This window comes from Rhamphochromis longiceps, linkage group LG22, assembly GCF_057381845.1.
Source record: "Rhamphochromis longiceps isolate RC_006_pf linkage group LG22, R_longiceps_female_GT1.1, whole genome shotgun sequence".
Taxonomy (NCBI): domain Eukaryota; kingdom Metazoa; phylum Chordata; class Actinopteri; order Cichliformes; family Cichlidae; genus Rhamphochromis; species Rhamphochromis longiceps.
In genome coordinates, this window is record NC_140577.1 from 32,999,909 (window position 1) to 33,019,961 (window position 20,053).

At 43.4% G+C, this 20,053-nt stretch overlaps 1 protein-coding gene across 3 annotated transcripts in view; it reads left to right on the forward strand.

Moving 5' to 3' along the window:
- Positions 1 to 20,053, forward strand: part of gabbr1b (gamma-aminobutyric acid (GABA) B receptor, 1b) — a 119,124-nt gene that overhangs the window by 46,411 nt on the left and 52,660 nt on the right. For all 3 annotated transcript variants that reach the window (XM_085396255.1, XM_085396253.1, XM_085396254.1), the window contains 4 exons: positions 9,551 to 9,721; positions 11,207 to 11,308; positions 13,878 to 13,943; positions 19,344 to 19,535. In XM_085396255.1, the coding sequence (XP_085252381.1) occupies positions 9,551 to 9,721; positions 11,207 to 11,308; positions 13,878 to 13,943; positions 19,344 to 19,535 (531 nt within the window). The remainder of the gene's footprint in view (positions 1 to 9,550; positions 9,722 to 11,206; positions 11,309 to 13,877; positions 13,944 to 19,343; positions 19,536 to 20,053) is intronic.

Below are 20,053 nucleotides of genomic sequence, written 5' to 3' on the forward strand. Positions count from 1 at the left end.
TGATACTGGTCTAGGTGTGGAAAAGGCCTGCTGTGTGTGACCAGCCCCACTGTGCATGGCTCTTTGTGAGTAGCTCTTAACTGAGCAGTGGTTTTCCTTAAGTGACGGCGGCCTCCATTATTTGGTTTGGCCTGCCTGGTTACTTCTAGTAGCAGCGTTGCTGTCTTTTTCTGTTGAACCTTATAGTTGTTTTCTTTCTTGAAGTGGTCACCATCTCTTTGGCTGATTTATCATTAAAGCAGTGTTGCTGTCTCTTTCTGTTGTTATTGTTTATATGATTATTGGGTTAATTGATTATAATAAAGATTTATTTTGTGTTAAACACCTCTGCCTAGCGTCCTTTTCATTTCAACCCGGATCAAACTGTTACTGTCCCCCACCCTCTTCACCTAGCTTTCATGTGGGGACGTAACAGTCATCCTCTGGTATGTGAAAGGAACGTACAGTGTGTAGGTAGGGCCTGGAGGCATGGTCAGGATGAGGAGACTGGTCCTGGGTACTTGAGCCTAGTGCTGAAGGTTGGGGAGCTGAAGACGACTGAGGGGCTGAGGACTGGAGAGAGAGAGAGATCACCAAGCAAAGTCTGAACCTCTCGTCTGAGCTGATTATTATCTTCCTGCTGATAATACCACGTGCCATGCTGGGGAGTCTGGTCAGCTGGAGGGGCTGAGGTGTCAGGATGTGCCCATGGTCAACTGGGGAATAGTTGTGCGACACATGTGTCTGTGGTAGTGATCTCCTCGGCAACTGCACCAAGAAGTCATGAGGCTGCTCTGGAGCAGTAAGTTACCATACTGATATTCCTCAGTAAAAAGTGACCCAACTTCATAGTAGCAAGTCATTTTAATTCTTAAGTTACCGGGATAAGATTAAATTCTTCTTCTAAGTACAAGCCCCAGAAAGGGTAACAAGAGACAATTGAACCAAATCTAGACAAGTTATGGGGCCCAGAAGTAAAATTACTGGACAATATAGGTAATTGTCCACCAAAATAAAATACAACTAAAACTGAACTTGACAGAGGGGACTGGCACTTAAGGATGAGATAAAGGGAAACATTGTGGGGACTAAGTGAATGTCATAAACACAGACTAGAACTAAAGTACAACAGGAACTAAAGACTCAAAATGTGAAGGACTGAATGATCAAAACCTAACAAAACTGAGGGCAAATAAACCATTAAGCAAATAAACAATAACACTAAACTCCAAAGTACAAGAAAAACACAAAAAATAAAAACTCCATAACATCTAAACTAGGAAATACTCATGGAAACTAACAGGAATCAAAATGTAGCCTAACAACAACAGAGAGATAAATTGGAATTCTAACCCTAAACTGAATACATTTTTTTAAATGTAATTTAATTTAATTTAATTATGAAATCCAAACAAAACCTGCAGGCCATAACACAAGGTGTGAATTATGGTGTCAAGTATGGCAGGTGGTGACTAAACACACTGGCACACACAGACTCAGGGTTTTTCAGTGAAGCCTTAAGACATTAAAGTAGGATTCCATGTGTGTACACTTATGTAGGTCTGCAAGTTTTTAGACATTTTTTTTACTTTGCCTCTCTTAGCTTTGATTCTAGAAGTTTAACATTAAGTATTCATGTAACAGGTTAGAAATGACAGACATAGTCCCCCATTTTCAGAGATTCAAAGGTAACTGCAAAAACTAGCATGATTCTAAGTATAAGGACTTTTGTTTTTATAAATAGAAGAGCATTTTATTTGAGTCATTGCCAATGTGAAGTCCAGAACACAGGGATATCACCCTATGCTGGCTCTGCCAGGCCTTTACAGCACCAGCATTCAGTCGCTGTCTTCAGTTTTTTTGGAGTTGCAGAAAAACATGTCCTCTTAGGTTGAGAGACAGTCACTAACAGTCATAACCATTTATGAAAACAAAGAGGCAACTATTTCTTTAATAGAACATTAGCAAGAATGTTACTTTTCAAAGTAAATCTAATTAAATTCAACAAATGATTTCAACACTCAAAGCCAAAATGCTTGTTTAAAGTTTGTAATTTTAGATGTGTTATACTAAAAATGCCAGGAAACAATCTAATATAGAAATGGTCAACATTTCCACTGCAAGGAAAAGTCATGTACAATAACCATTCCCCAAACTAAACAAAAACAACCTCAATCAGTCCAAAAGTTCAACCAGTCCGTAGGCCCAATTGCAATCCCTGCGATGGCCACATAACAGCCAACCACAGTCCAGGCGGTGGCGACAAAGCTATTCTGGTGACCGAACCGATGGACGGCAACAGTGGCAGAACAGTTCAGGCAGCCAACCACGGGCCTGGTGGAGGCAACATGGCAGCTCTGGTGGGCGGCCAGGGGTCTGATGACAGCCTCGAAGTAGCTCTGATGGCTGACCACGGATCCAGTGGCATCGAAACTGTTCAGGTAGGCAGCCGTGGACCTGGCGGAGGTGACGTTGCAATTCCGGCGGCCGACCACATAACAGCTCCAATGAGCAATGCCAAAGCACAGTAGGTGGTTTATGACGTGCAAGCTGTGCTGGACGTGGACGTGCAGGCCGTGCTGGACGTGCAGGCCAGTCAGGGCGCTGACCTCCAACTCCGATTGAGCGGGTCCCTCCGGCGCGCTGACCTCCTGCTCGGGCAGAGCGGGTCCCTCCAGCAGCGCCGCAGCTACAGATGGTCGAGCCGATGGTGATGATGTTGATACGGCAGCTGCAGGCAGTGGAGATGATGTTAGTGTAGCAGCCACTGGTGGTAGATTGGGCGGTGATACAGCAGCAATAGGCAGGTGAAGTGATGGTGGTGTGGTTACTGCAAACTGCTTAGCTACAGGCCGGGCGGCTGACTGAGCTACAGTAGGCTGTGCTAACAGCTGAACTGATGACGGAACAGAAGACTGCACTAGAGACTGAGCTCGTGGCAACACAGGAAACTGAGGTTCTGACTGTAGTGACATTTGTAGGTGAAGTTGAGCAGGTGGTTGAGTGGCTGACTGAGCTACGGGCCGGGCGGCTGACTAAGCTGCGGGCCGGGCGGCTGACTGAGCTAATTGCTGAGTTTCATGCTGAGCTGGCGGCTCTGAGTGTTCTGGCCACAACTCAGAGTTCCCTAAATAAGAGTGCCCTAATTCAGCATGTGCAATTTCAAAGTCCACTAAAAAAGCTACACTGTCCACAGTCCGCTGAATCAGCTTACTTGATCTCCCTGCCAAGGACGAAGGTGGAAGTGTGGGAAGTTCTGGTTGCAAACTCTCCAGAGGTCCAGGGGCAGTTCCAGAACCATGTTCAGCCTCAGAATCAACCCCGGCTGAGTTACTAACTTTAAAGCAGTCTGGTTAACAGCCACACAAACAGTCTGAAAATCCACAGCATTGTTATTAATGGGCTCTAGTTTAAACACTCCAGGCTCAGAATGAGCACAAGAAAAATAGTTTCCACCACTCCCTGAACAACACTCCTCCCCAGAATGAATAGTCACTGTTTCAACAGGTAATGACAAAATGTCTCGGTTACTCACAACAGCTTCACAATTAGTAACTACAGGGCCAATTCGTTTGGCTCTCGGCGAAGGCAGTCGCACTTTTCTCCTCTCCTCCTCCTCCTTCCCCTTATCTTCCCTGCTTAGCCTCTTGTGTCCTTGTCTTGTCTCGTGTGTATTACTTTTCCCTGGAAAACTCTCTCACAGTCTGTTCTCTAAACCTAAAAGAATTATGGATTTGATCAACTGGTCTCTGAATGCTATTGACACCCTTTTCTCAACGAGAAGTCTGGGCTCGGGAGAGCTCGAGTGCCCTGGAGGGACTTTCCCTGACAGATACACGATGGATGGGTGGCATAAATGGAGGATCGTGTGCCTGGCGGGACTGTCCATCAAGGACGCTGAAGATATCTACCTATTCAGAAGCATGATAACAGGGTTCTTGCTGATCGGAGCTGGCTTGGCCCTGGTTTATCGGAGAATTAAGAAAGCGGAACCGGCTGTTCAAACCCCCCCAAGGCTGTCCGCTGGGATTGAAACGATGGGACGAGGCGCGACTTCTAAGAACGGGCTCATTGAAAGCAGCATAGTTAAGACCTTGGAGACGCTTACAACTGCCGTGAAGACTCAGAATAACACCTCCAAGCGTATACTGGGTTACATCAAGGAGAGGCCTGCTCAAAATGACACCTTTGAGCGAAAGTTGGATTACATCGCAGAACAGCTCACTGCAGTTGTGAGTTCTCAGAATCGGCTATCTGAGCAAAAGAATGACAACACCACGGAACGGAAGTTTGATACCATCATGGGGAAGCTCGCGGTTCTCCAACGGGAGTTTGAGAGACCAGTGTCGGAGTGTTAAAGAACAGCTTTGAAATTCTCCTGAGCTGCTCGCATAAAAGAAAAATCAACAACATCAACATCATAATGCGGATACTTCCTCGGCGCCAGCTGTGGGCTGAAGGCTGGAGCCGAACAAAAACTCCCTGATAACGACTGTGTGTTGACTGTTCTTCCCACTCTGTGCAAGGCCACCTGGGTTGGCTGGTAGACTGTTTACTTAACCTGATAGAGCGAAGGACACTGTCTCAGCTGAACTATGGACACGCACATACATACACTTACACTGATAAGCACTCACACATCCCCCCTCCCCTTCCAATGCCTTCGATGCTTGTTACCTCCTGGCAACCGTCTGGGCCCGCGCTGGAGAGTCGGCGCAGTGGAAGGATGGCTGCTGTGTTGCCTGGGATTACTCCTCACCCCCTACCAAACCCTGTTGCTGGTCACGTGCTCTATAATGTTGTACTGTGGACATTTATGTGCTTTCTGTGCAGAGGAGTTTTTTTGTTTTTTGTTCTCATGCTGTCCTCCTATAGCCCAGCATGAGTAGAGATCTCTTTTTTTCCTCTTGTACTTTCCCATTGTAGTGTACATTTTAGTGTTTTTTTCTGTAATGCAACTGTTCTCTGACTTGTATCCCCATGTGATGTCTGTGTAGTGTGTGTAAGGTCGGGGGCGGGTTCATTCCACTGCAGGGCAACCTGCCACTGCATGTGGCGAATAAAATTTGAACTTGAAATTGAACTGACAGTGAGCTGACAGTCACTGAACTAATAGTCTCCAGGCCCACTGACCCAGAGAAACCCATGATGGACAGGTTAGCCAAAATCTCTCTCTCACCACTTTGAGCAGGCTTAGCATTGCTAGTGAGCGGGGAAGAAACATCCTTCATTTTCTTGTTCATAGCAAATGGAGTTACAACTATGGTGGAGTCTGAGTTACTCACTGCGGCGCCTTGCACTGCTGGTCCAGAATCAGCTGATTCTTCTGAAGCCACAGGAGTGAGGTGAGATTTGGTTTGACGATGGCATGGGCACCGTCTCCTCCGAGAAGGTGGGGCCGCGTGTATGGAAACTGTCCCCTCCTGATTATCTGTATTTTTATCCTCTGTGACAGAGTCCAGTCTACTCACTGTGGTGACTAGCACTGCCGGTCATTTGTTTGCTGACTCAACAAACGTTCAAGGAGGGAGAGGAGATGGGGTAGGTTGGCAATGGCAAGGGAGCCTTCTTCCCTTCAGTGGAGGGTCCAACAAGTGAGCAGCAAGCAATGGTAGGGAAACTGTCCGCCTATGAAGAAAAAAAACAGGCAGCAAGGGCTCCCAGGGAGGCAGCTGCATCCTCCTTGCCCGTACTGCCCAAACCAAACAGCTCAAAGCTGGAGCTTGCCCTCAGCATGGTTACAATTTGAATTAGTTTTTTAATGTCCAAAAAGCTCACAGAAAAGGTAGTGGATGACAGAAAAGTATCAAAAAAAACACTACCAGTATGTGACTCTGATGCTGATTTGCAGCCTGGGTTACGCTCTAGCAGTAACTCCAGAGCTGGGCGAGCAACTTCTCCTCTGAGGCGACATTTGAGTCCGCTGGGCCCATTATAGCGGAATTATTATGTCATGGTCAGCGATGGCAGACCGTGGAGTTGAGGAAAGTTGGACCCAAACGCTCTTATAGTGAAGGACAGTGGATTTATTTATAGTGAGTGGAAAAAACAACTATGTACAAATACAGCACTGTGGCTCTCGTGGCGATTCCTCTGTGAATCCTACACAGTGCACGTGTCCATAAACAGTGAGAATGTGACAACTCCAAAACCCGATTCCGCTCCGTGATTTCCCCTCATGACGACGCTTCTTGCTCCCGACTCCTGGTGACACAAAACACATACAGCTTAGCAGGAAACCCACAGTAGCGATGTCGTTCACATAAAAACTCATCAACTGAGATACTTTACAGGTTTGCCATAGTATAATTCCACACTGACTGGAGCTCTGCCACCTTCTGAAATAGGACTCTCTTGATGAGGCCATCAGCTGCAGCTGGTGAAGGCTAACAAGCGGCAGGTGTGGCAGCCTCCAGTGTGAGAACACTTCTGGGTTGCAGTCCTCTCAGCGACCCAAAATATCCCGGAGCTCGTATGACCACACACAGGAAGAAAGAGGAAAAAAGCAGCGAAAACCACCAAAAACACAACATACGGAAAAATAAACATATACAAAAGATACATGAGCCCTGGGTCCTTAGACCCAGGCCATGACAGGTTTATTATTTTTATTGTTTTTGGAAAATGATGATTGTTATTATGACAGTGAGTCATCTTACACTTGTCTTACGCCATCCAATAGACAAATCACCTACACAGCTATGTGGCTGTCTGAGCTGAGAGCAAAGCACATGCTTTTGGAGATTTGGTTGTAAAGTGTACTGATTAAAAAAAAACATCTTTAAAAATTCCAGACGGTTTCCTTAATTTTTTATACACGTTGCTATTTTCATCTCGAGAGCTTTTGCTCCACTTCCTACACCAAAACTGGAAGAAGTGTTCACTTTGTGATATACTGCCTGAAAATATGTGTATTCAAAGGAAAATCTTAGATATCACATTTTGTGAGCTAGAGGTTCATAAATTCTTTAGCTTATCTCTGCAGCAGAGGCGGAGGCAGACATTTGATACACCCAGGGCTTAGCCCTAAAGGGTAGTATGCATGTGGGATGGGGGCGGGGGGTTATAGGCTCTGTTTTGAGTTTTGTTCAAAAAAGCAGGACTTCATATAGGTTTTAAATTAAGCAGCAAGAACAAAGTCGGGGCTAAACCCCAATTCAACCAGACCCAGAACTGATTCGGAATTAAAACAGGACTACAACAGTTCAAAATCAGGACTACTTAGGACTTAACCAAGACAGAACCAGAATCAGAACTAGATGATAGTAGCACTAAAACCTGCACTACACTTATTTTTTAATTCTACCGAAGTCCACTATTTAGATTCAGAAAGGTTCATATAATTATTTAGCCTTGCTGTGAAAACAAGCCTGCATAACTTAATAAATGTAGAATTTGAAAAATAACAAACCTAAAAAGAAACATTAGGTACGAGATACATGAGTACCTATGATACGGTGATACTTTTGGTAAACAACCATTTGACTAACATGTGTGTCTCACCTGCTCTTCTTCATCTCTGTTCTGTCCTCATTCTCCTCTCTCTCTCTCTGCTCCTCTCTCTCCCTCTTTGTGCTGACAATCAAGCCAAACACCAACATCATCAAATATACAGTTGAAACCAGATATTTACAGACTCTTCAGATAAAAACACTTTTTTAATTGTAACATCAAATCAGACTAAATGTTTATCTTTTTAGATTGATAAATATAAAAAACATATTTGTTAACTTTAAGAGTAAAGAGAGAAACTATCTGTATTTCTTAATTGCAAATGGCACCAAATTGTATTCAAACTGAGCCACACTTATGGAGCTCCACAGTTCTTTTCCTGGTGTTTTGGTTGATATCTCTGGATTTTCCCATGTCAAAGAAACAGCCTCTGTGTTTTGCCTTATATCCACATCCACAGCTGTGCCACCAATTTACTCACATGGACTCTACTAACCTATCAGAAGCTTCTTCAGCTCAGAATGGAATCGTCTGGAGTTTTCTTATTAATTAACAATAAACTTAGTGTATATGTACTCCTACATTTGATGAAAGAGATAAAAAAATAGAAAGCTCTGTCTCTCTTTATTCTGACATTTAACTAATTCAAAAGATATTTCAATATTTATTTATCCAAAACAAAACAAGTTTACTCTAAACTGATGTTGTGCAGTAAAAAAATGTTCTTGTGTTTTCCATAAAGTGTATGTAAATATCTGGTTTCAACTGTCAATATACTGCTGTGTGTTGAAATTTTTGTTTTGCATAGGAATATACTGAACAACATACAAAGTACAATATATAAAATAACATCTACCTGAGTTTTTTCTTTGAAAGAAGCTCCTTATGTCCATTCTTGTATATCAGTGCATTACTGAAACCGATTTATTTAGCCGTGGAGGGTAACAACTGAAAATATGAAATAAACACACATGTAAGCTAAGACTCTCTAAAAAAACAGCAGTGTTGTTGTTCGGCTTTTCATGTTGCCATTTGTTGATTCACTTGAAGAGCAAGTAACTTAACATGGGTCAAATGATCAGTTTGATATCAATCTTTTGTGATACACCGTCATATTTACATTATTGGTACAGTACGAATGATTTGCTTTGGTACCTGCTCAAACTTCAGCTCTCCTCTGGCTGCCTGGCTGCGCTTCTCCAACAGCGCACGCGCAGGCAGCAGCTGCCCCGCCCCCTCGCTCAGTCGCTTAGTGTCTGAGCTCGGATCATACCAATATTAGGGGGGATTTACGCACAGTCGTAAATTCCCACAGTGTGCACTATGTGCTTCGAATATTGTGTGTAGTTTTTGTTTTATACAGTTGTCAGCCAGGCATCTAACTATGAAAAAATTACACTCCAAAAGACCCCGGGCTTCTGAAAAAACAACCCGGGCTTAAGCCCAGTAAGCCAGTAAGCCACCCCCCCGCTCCGCCACTGCTCTGCAGCCTCTCTTTGCTCTTTATTTTCTAGGATGTCAGTAGGCTCACAGTCCTAAATGCACTCATTTAAATTCTTGTCTCCAACATGATTTAAATAGAAATGGTGAACTGACTTTAAACCCCCCTTTAGAAATGCACTCCTTTCTTTTATTGCGATGACTTCTGACCATGTTCATGTCTTTACTGTGAAAACTATGACAGCAGCACGTAGTAATGTATCTCTTTTCAAGCTTAATTCGGATTGTATATGGTGACATTTCTGTCATCATTATGATAAGTGAGTTCACTAAAAGACACAATTGTTTTGAAAAATTAACTGCCATGTTTCAAGCATTTGACACATCTACATTCATTGTTATGCTGTCATGTATCCAAATTAATCTCACAAAGAGTAATCAGGAGGCCTAAAAGTGGTTCCTTTATTACAAAGAAGGTATACAGTAGGGGAAATAATTCCCCTGGTGAATTTGTAATTTTGCCCAATTGAAAAGAAATTAATAGTCTCTAGTTTTTACAGTAGTTTCCTTTTAATATATAGAGAGAACATTAAAAAAAATTATATAAGCGTCATAAACTGATCTTTGGGGGTTTCATAATCAAACTAAATGCATTTCTTTGTGTCTTTACATCTCTTAGCTGTCATATGGCTCCAGCTCTCCTGCTCTGTCCAACCGACAGCGCTTCCCCACTTTCTTCCGTACTCATCCATCTGCTACACTGCACAACCCCACTCGGGTACAGCTCTTCCAGAAGTGGAAATGGACCAAGATTGCCACTATCCAGCAAACAACAGAAGTATTTACCTCAGTGAGTCATATATTACAATAATTCTGTGAACTCATGTACAATGAGGGGTGTGGTGAAGACACTACACTGGCCCCACCTTTAAATAGGAGCTCGCTAGTCAAAGTTTAGCTAAATGTATATTTAAGGATTTTGTTAGCACACAAGCAAAATTGTGAACTAGATGCATAGTCTTATAATATGCTCCACTCAAACTGTGTACTAACACATCCAATTACTGCAAGGGCAGAAAACTTAACATGAAAAGCTTTCTCTCATTTTATAAAATAAATTACTCTGAATTCACTGAAGGATAAGACTATAATAATGTGAAATATTTTGCCATTTAAAACAAGAATAATGATCTTAAGCTTTTATTTTACTTTAAAAATACAACATGTTTTTTTGCGACAGCTCACTTTGACACTAAAATATTTCACTCGAAACTAAATTTTATGGTTGCACCATGTATTTTTCAATACTGTCCTGTGAAGTGGAAAGGACTTGTCCCCCAGGCTGCTTTCTAACATGTGTGTCACGGTACTGGGTCCGTGACCCAGTGTTTTATGTTTATTGATTAATCTGTATTTTTGGATTTAGTGTTATTCATGTTTTTGGTTCTCCTTATTGTTCTCCATGTGTGTATCCTTAAATTCTAGTCTTTAGGTTTCTGCTACTATGTGTTACACGTTTCATGTCTAGTCACACCTGTCTCTATGTTTGTGCATCTCCCAGTCAGTCATGTCTCCATGTCTCATGTGTCTCATTCCCTCATTTCCTGTCTCACGCCACACATCTGCCAGCGAAGACGTGACAATGTGATTGTGAAAGAGTTCTTTTTAACTCAAACCATGATCTGATCTACACAAGTAGTTTTGGGCCACAACATTTAGCAAATTGTGAGTGAAAACAAAGTACAGAGACCTTCCATGGTGTTTATTAAAACCTGAGGAAAATTCTGCTGCTCATGTCATCACCCTGCTGGCTAATGATGACTTTGTGGTTTTTATAAGCACTACAGTTTATGACTATTTATGCTCATAAAAACAAATTTAAAATAAAAATCAATAGATAAAATGTTATTTGAGACAAGACAAATATGGACAAGAGAAGATGAGTGTACTTGTTGATTTCTCCAACATTATATGTATCACTTCGTGATATGTATAAGATTTTGTTCTCATTTCCATCACCATTTGCCATCTTTTATCCTCAACATATGGTTTTATGTCTCTCCTGATTCATTTTTCTCCAGGCTTCTATCTGTGCTGTTTTATCTGATTGTTAGTAACATCACCTCCACCACTCACCATCATTTTTCAGAATGACCAGTTCATCTTCCCCCTCACTACTTTGCACTTATTTCAGTTGCTGTTAACTGTTCTTTGCATTTCTTCCTGCTGCCTACTATTCCATTATCGTTCTCTTTCCTTTTTTAGTTGCTGTTTCTGTTGCTCAGTCCTCTTCTGTGTGCTTATTATTGTGCTTGTCTCTTTTTGTGTGTCACAGACTCTGGATGATCTGGAGGAGAGGGTGAAGGAGGCAGGGATTGAAATCAGTGTTCGTCAGAGCTTCCTAACCGACCCAGCTGTGGCTGTCAAAAACCTCAAGGTGCGAGTTCCCCAATCATTCTTACACATACCAGCCAGCTGGACACTGATCAGTCAGGCCTTGTCTGGCCAGTTAACTGCCAGAGTGTTTGGATACTTGGCAAAAATAGGACAGAAATTTCAGAGGTAGCCTGCTGCTCAGAATGTCGAGTTAGTAACAGATGGAAGTTCTTCCCAATGGACGAAACTCTGGTGTAAAAAGTGTGATCATAATTGTATTGTAGTGTCCTTGGGATGTTTTCACACCTATTGTTTGTTTTTTCTGGTTGAAATCACTGGATGAGTTTGTAAGTGTGTAGATTTGGCCTGTACATAATGAGTAGATACAGTAAGAAGGTGCTATGTTCTGGACTACAGGAGAAGCCAAAGAATTTACATTTATTTCATGGTAAATGGACTGATTCTTATATAGCACTTTTCTACCTCTCCCGGAGGACTCAGAGAGCAACTTTGGGTTAGTATCTTGCCCAAGGATATTTGGCATGCAGATTGGGGGAAGCCAGGGATCGAACCTTCCAATCAGCAGATGACCTGCTCTACCTCCTGAGCTACAGCCACCCATTGGGGTGGCCTGTACAAACCTTTGCACGTCTATAGTATGTTCCTACATTGACAATACAGAGCACACGTGGCTACGGGACATTTTTTAGCCCAAACTTGTAACATACACATGGTTCAGATCAGGGTCAGATCTCATTCACACCATAAATAAAGTGCCCTGGAGTTTGTTTGGAACTCTACTGAGACCACCTCCTCCAAAGGGTCTCAATACGGTTGTTTTGATCCACACACCAATGAACTTCACTGAGGGAGCCTGACCAGAGTTTGATTTAACACAGCATTTGTGAAAATACCCTTACGATGCAATTAATGATGGTCAAAATTTGTCCAGCTCCTTGGAAAGCAATACAGTGACAATGTTTCAGTGTTGACAATGTTGATGAGTAACTGCAAATTTTGTAGTCAAAAACTCAAAATACTACTGTAACAAATGGCACATGGCATTGCAAGGTAAGTGAATGTTTATTTGCATTGATTTAGTTTGTGCAGCTTTCCAGCTGCCTTCTTCGGCTTAACACAGCACACAGCTCTGCCGTCATCTGTTCATGACCTCAAGCTGAAGCGCACTTGGGTCCTGCAGCAGGATAATGATCCAAAAAACATCAGCAAGTCTACCTCTGAATGGCTTAAGAAAAAACAAAGTAATGACTTTGTAGTGGCCTACCCAATGTCCTGACCACTGTCCGACCGAGATGCTGTGGCATGACCTTAAAAAGGCAGTGCATGCTTGAAAAACCCTCCAATGTGGCCGAATTACAACAATTCTGCAAAATGAATCGGCCAAAATTCCTCCATAGCGCTATAAAAGATTGCCAGTTACTGCAAATTTTCACACCATTGTGTTCTCGCATCCAAATGACTTCAGTAAGATAATGCTAACCTGCATACTACAGCTATTAAAACAGCACAGCTTCATAGTAGAAGAATCGTAGTTCTGAACTTACCTACCTACAGTTCAGGCTCCAAAACATTTGGAGCATAATATAACGATAGAACAAAGAAGCAGAGCAGCTAGAATGCTCTATCACAAGAATGGCATAACGTTCTCTGTCAAAAGTTCAGCAGTTGCTCTGTTCAGCTCCCACACACATATGGACTGTTATCAAAAGATGAAGGGTTACTACAAAGTTTTATTTATGACCGTGTACCATAAAAAGGTACATTTTTGTCACTATGAATATTTGATATGTTTAGTTTTATATTGTGAATTGTGTATTTACATTTTACCCCAGAATTGGGTTTGTACAACTACAGTCAAACCAGACCTTTGGTGCACTGTATTAAGTGGTGATTGTCTGGTGACCACTGGAAATAATGTTTATTCAGATAATTTTTTAAAATTACTGCCAAATGAAGTGACCAGGGTTGTTTCAAGATGGATGCCAAGTGTTAAGCCTCATTTCTAGGAGGAAATGAAGCTCGTGTGAAACATAAAAAATGTCGAATTCTCTTCTTTTTTTAAAAATAAAATCCTGTTCTTTGATAGTTGACCGAGCTGTTTAGAATGTCAGAAGAAAATCTACAGTGATAAACATAAACACTCTCTTTTTGGACATTTCTTACTCGGAGCAACAGAGCTGAGGAATTACTCTCTCTGAGCAGCAGATTCTATGTCTTATCTGGTTAAGTTATCAGATATGTATTGTCAGACCAAAGATGGTCATTTTTGTCTCTGCACAGTCATCAGGATCCCAGACCTGGAGAGCTTTGCTGGCGACAAAGCTTGAGAAAGCTGCAAAAAAAAAAAAAGTTCTGACATGTGTTGGCTGACTTGCTTTCTTCCTGCCACACACATACCTTACAATGACCCAGCCCAGCATGCCACCCTAGTTGTAGTAACACAAACATGGTAACGGGATAAATGTCTTGCAGTGGAGAGAACGTCTATTATTGTCTGATGCAGGATGAGGGTTGGCTTCTTTGTACCCAGCCCGGCATGGCTTTTAAAGTGTGTGTTCTGTCTCTTCTCTCTGTGACTGTGCTGTCTTCATTTTATTTTCACTTTCAAGCGTCAAGATGCCAGAATTATTGTCGGCCTGTTCTATGAGACAGAGGCAAGGAAGGTCTTCTGTGAGGTAATGTTCTAACCAGATTCATGTGTATACTTTAAAATATTACATAACAGAAACATTTTAGGGAGGACTTTTTGGCCCAGCTTAAAATAATATGATAATAGTGGGATAATAAGGTGGAAATAAGCTGGTAATGTTATAGAGATAGCAAGTTATCACTTGTCAGTGATCAGCCAAATGATATTCAAGTAATTATCTTGGATCAAATTTCTGTAACTGGGTAATAATAAACTAACACTTGATGTGGGAACAAACATGCCTTTCAGACAAAACCAATTAGTATTAGTATAACCTGGTAATATAGGTGCTGGACTCTGTCTCAGTCTGGAGTTGCCCCTGGTGAGAGGCGGCGGGCTGGGGGTGGGTATTGTAATATCCCCTCGGCTTGCTGCCGGTACGTTGGGGTTTTTCCCAGTGGACGAGAGAGTTTGTTCCTTGCGCCTTACGGTCGGGGAACGGGCCCTGACTGTCATCTGCGCTTATACGCCGAGTGGCAGTTCGGAGTACACAGCCCTCTTACAGTCCATGGGGGTGCTGGAAGGTGCTCCACCTGGAGACTCTGTTGTCCTGCTGGGAGACTTCAATGCTCACGTGGGTAACGACAGCGAGACCTGGAGGGGTGTGATTGGGAGGATCGGCCTCCCTGATCTGAACTCGAGCGGTGCTTTGTTATTGGACTTCTGTGCAAATCACAGTTTGGCCATAACGAACACCTTGTTCGAACATAAGAGTGTCCATAAGTGCACGTGGCACCAGGACGCTCTAGGCCGTAGGTCGATGATCGATTTTTTAATCGTATCAGACCTGATACGATTGCAGACCTGCGATCATATGTTCTGGACACTCGGGTAAAGAGAGGGGCTGAGCTGTCAACTGATCACCACCTAGTGGTGAGTTGGATCAGGTGGCGGGGGAGGACGCTGGACAGACCTGGTGCACCTAAACGCATAGTGAGGGTGTGCTGGGAACATCTAGCAAAGGCCCCAGTCCGCGAGATCTTAAACAGCATTCCGAGGGAGACTGGGGACATTGAGTCCGAATGGACCATGTTCAGCATCTCCATTGCCGAAGCTGCTGCATTGAGCTGCAGCCACAAGGTGGTTGGTGCCTGCCGTGGTGGTAATCCCCGAACCAAATGGTGGACACCAGAGGTGAAGGGAGCCACCAGGCTGAAGAAGGAGTCCTATCGGGCTTGGTTAGCCTGTGGGACCAGCCGACAGGTATCGACAGGCCAAGCGGAATGCGGCTCGGGCAGTGGCTCGGGCAGTGGCTGAAGCAAAAACTCGGGTGTGGGAGGAGTTCGGCGAGGCCATGGAAAAAGACTTTCGGACTGCCTCGAAGAGATTCTGGCAAACCGTCAGGCGTCTCAGGGAGGGGAAAGCGGTGCTCTACCTGCACTGTGTATAGTGCTGGTGGAGCGCTGCTGACGTCGACTGAGAAAATTGTCAGGCAGTGGAAGGAATACTTCGAGGACCTCTTTAATCCCACTGACACGTCTTCCGAGGAGGAAGCAGAGTCTGGGGATGAGGGGAATGACCCGCCAATTTCCGGGGGCGAGGTCACTGAGGCAGTTAAACAACTCCTTGGTGGCAGAGCCTCTGATGTTGATGAGGTCCACCCCGAGTTCCTGAAGGCTCTGGATGATGTAGGGCTGTCCTGGTTGACACGCCTCTGCAATGTTGCGTGGAGATCAGGGGCAGTACCCGTGGACTGGCAGACCGGGGTGGTGGTCCCCATCTTTAAGAAGGGGGACCGGAGGGTGTGTTCCAACTACAGATCAAACTCCTCAGCCTCCCTGGGAAAGTCTATGCCAGGGTGCTGGAAAGGAGAGTTCGTCCGCTAGTCGAACCTCGGATACAGGAGGAACAATGCGGTTTTCGTCCTGGTTGCGGAACACTGGACCAGCTCTTTATCCTCTCGAGGATACTTGAGGGTGCATGGGAGTTTGCCCAACCAGTCTACATGTGTTTTGTGGACTTGGAGAAGGCATTCGACCGTGTCCCTCGGGGTGTCCTGTGGGAGGCGTTGCGGGAGTATGGGGTGTCTGGCCCATTGCTACGGGCCATTCGATCCCTATACAACCGTTGCAAGAGCTTGGTTCGCATTTCCGGCAATAAGTCGGACTCGTTCCCAGTGGGTGATGGGCTCCGCCAGGGCTGCCCTTTGTCTCTGGTTCTGTTCATAATTTTTATGGACAGGATTTCTAGGCGCAGCCAAGTGGCGGAGGGCTTTCGCTTTGGTGGCCTCAGAATCTCATCTCTGATTTTTGCGGATGATGTGGTTCTGTTGGCTTCATGTGAGGGCCTCCAGTTCGCACTGGAACGGTTCGCAGCCAAGTGTGAAGCAGCGGGAATGAGGATCAGCACCTCCAAATCTGAGGCCATGGTTCTCAGCCGGAAAAGGGTGGAGTGCCTACTCCGGGTTGGGGATGAGTTCCTGCCCCAAGTGGAGGAGTTCAAGTATCTCGGGGTCTTGTTCGCGAGTGATGGGAGAAGGGAGCCGGAGATCGACAGACGGATTGGGGCTGCAGCTGCAGTAATGCGGACGCTGCACCGGTCCGTCGTGGTGAAGAGGGAGCTGAGTGTAAAAGCGAAGCTCTCAATTTACCGGTCGATCTACATCCCTACCCTCACCTATGGCCACGAACTGTGGGTAGTGACCGAAAGAACGAGATCGCGGACACAAGCTGCAGAAATGAGCTTCCTCCGAAGGGTGGCTGGCCTCTCCCTTAGAGATAGGGTGAGAAGTTCGGCCATCCGGGAGGGGCTCAGAGTAGAGCCGCTGCTGCTCCACATCAAAAGGAGCCAGCTGAGGTGGTTTGGGCATCTGACAAGGATGCCCCCTGGGCGCCTCTTGGGTGAGGTGTTCCAGGCATGTCCCACCGGGAGGAGGCCCAGGGGCAGACCCAGGACACGCTGGAGAGATTATATCTCTCGGCTGGCCTGGGAATGCCTTGGTGTGCCCCCGGATAAGCTGGAGGAGGTGGCTGGGGAGAGGGAGGTCTGGGCCTCTTTGCTTAGGCTGTTGCCCCCGTGACCCGGCCTCGGATAAAGCGGATGAAGATGGATGGATGGATGGTAATATAGTATTTTTGAAATAATGTATGTAATGTAAGTAATGTATTGGTAATATGTTTGCATTGAAAATTTTAACATAATGACTTGATAGTAACCTCATAATAATATTTAATAAAAATTGAAATTTTACCATCTTATAATGCTGGAATGAATCCTACCTATTCCTACCTACATTAATCCTTCTGTGTAATAACATTGAAGGCTGTAAAATGCAAAAAAAAAACCAACCCCAAAAACACAACAATAAATAAATAATAAATATAATTCTCCAAATTATCAAATTATCATACATGATGGAACATTGATTCTACATAGCAATGAGAGCTAGAATTATCATACACATTCAATAAATATGCAATTCTGCTATTTTACTCTCTAAGTTACCACCACCAAGTGCTAGCAGTTTATTACAAAATGTACATATCATACATATCATATCCTGGATTTTACTATTCCATGTTCCAAATAGATTTTGTTACAATTTTTAACAGGCCTCGGAAGATATTGCAATAAGTTCTGTATATAAAGAGGCCTGAGAGAGAAAAAAAGTAGACTTCATACTACTTAGAGCTTCTTTGTTTATATTCACAAGAACAATTTAATATTTTTGAACACTACAAGGCCACTTAAATGTCAGTTTACGTTAATGTCTCAAACCTAACCAGTGTCAGACAGAGCCTTCACAGGCTGTAACAGCAACACACTTTATGTCTCAAATGTACTGTTTCACAAGACTTGATGGGTATAAAATGTTTTGTTTTTTTAATATATTGAATATCACTATTGTTGTTGATCTTAAACCCTCAAAAGTAACACTCACAGGTGAAAAGTTATAGTACAGGGTGGGCCATTTATATGGATACACCGTAATAACATGGGAATGGTTGGTGATATTAAAGTCCTGTTTGTGGCACATTAGTATATGTGAGGGGGCAAACTCCTGAAGACGGGTGGTGACCATGGTGGCCATTTAGAAGTCGGCCATCTTGGATACAACTTTTGTTTTTTCAATAGGAAGAGGGTCATGTGACACACCAAACCTATTGGTAATGTCACAAGAAAAACAATGGTGTGCTTGATTTCAACGTAACTTTATTCTTTCATGAGTTATTTACAAGTTTCTCTTTGTTCACAGCCATTGACATGTCGAAGAGGTTAACACGTGAGGAGCAGATCGAAATTGCATTGATATCTGGTGAACGCAGTAACCGGGTCATTGCAGAAGATTTCAATGCAAGACACCCTACGAGACCACCCATCTCCCATGCTACAGTTAGCAAACTGCTTGCTAAGTTTCGTGAAACTGGTTCATTGTTGGATTTGCCACAATGTGGGTGCAAGAAAACTGTCACTAATAAAGAAACATCAGTGGCTGTCCTAGATTCATTCAGCAAGAGCCCACAGCGTAGCACTCGGAGCTGGCATGTTCCCTGAGTTTTTCCAGCAAGATGGTGCACCACCACATTATGGGTTCATTTAGGAAGTCCGAGCATTCCTAGATGAACAGTTTCCTGGAAAGTGGATTGGTCGTCGTGGGCCAGTTGAATGGCCCCCAAGGTCTCCCGATCTGACCCCCTTACACTTTTATCTTTGGGGTCATCTGAAGGCAATTGTCTATGGTGTGAAGATACGAGATGTGCAGCACCTGAAACTACGGATACTGGATGCCTGTGCTGGCATTTCTCCTGCGGTGTTGCTATCAGTGTGTGAAGAGTGGGAGAAGAGGGTTGCATTGACAATCCAACACAATGGGGAGCACATTAAACACATTTTATAAGTGGTCAGAAACTTGTAAATAACTCATGAAAGAGTTACGTTGAAACCAAGCACACCATTGTTTTTCTTGTGACATTACCAATAGGTTTGATGTGTCACATGGCCCTCTTCCTATTGAAAAAACAAAAGTTGTATCCAAGATGGCCGACTTCTAAATGGCCACCATGGTCACCACCCATCTTGAGGAGTTTGCCCCCTCACATATACTAATGTGCCACAAACAGGACTTTAATATCACCAACCATTCCCATGTTATTACGGTGTATCCATATAAATGGCCCACCCTAGATCAAGACAATTTTTTTATGCCACAGATCCACACCCAAGGAGCAGATCATTGTTGATGTATTATTTATATGGTTGTATTAGGTTCAGAAGAAGAATGCCATAATGTTGAATGTGTAACAAGGGAACATAAACTGTAGGATGCTAAAGTTAAGCAGGTTGGGTCAGGAGCTCTGCAAGATCCTTCTCACTTCTCTTTTCCTTAAATAAAATTGGTGTTGAATTGAATTTCAACTTCACACATTCTTCCATCATCTTTTTGCAGGTTTACAAGGAGAAGTTATATGGGAAAAAGTATGTTTGGTTCCTCATTGGCTGGTATGCAGACAACTGGTTTAAGATCAAAGACCCATCCATCAACTGTACTGTGGAGCAGATGACAGAGGCTGTGGAGGGTCATGTAACTACTGAAATTGTCATGCTTAACCCAGAAACAGTACGAGGAGCTTCTAACCTGGTAAGACATGCATTATCTTATGACACAACTTTATCAGTGATGCTCAAAAAAATTGTTGCAAAAAAAATCGAACCTTTTAAAAAGCTAAAAAGAAAACCCTAAATGAAAGTATTTCAAAGCACACCCCACTTTTCAGTTATTTGTTTGTAAAAAATGTTTAGAATCATGTATGATTTTCGTTCCACTTCTCACGTGTATACCACTTTGTGTTGGTCTTTCACGTGGAATTCCAATAAAATTGATTCATGTTTGTGGCTGTAATGTGACAAAATGTGGGAAAGTTCAAGTTGTGGCTGTAATGTGACAAAATGTGGGAAAGTTCAAGGGGGCCGAATACTTTTACAAGCCACTGTAAAAATGATAAACATCAAATAAACTTTGAAAATCAATATAGCAAAAGCCGTAATGGTTCACTTGGGAAAATAAGTATTTTCTGCAGTTTTTCTTGGCCTTCACTGCAAGACAAGACAGGTAAAAAAAGAAAAAAGAAAGCATGCAGTAAAGCAAAGGCAAGGCAG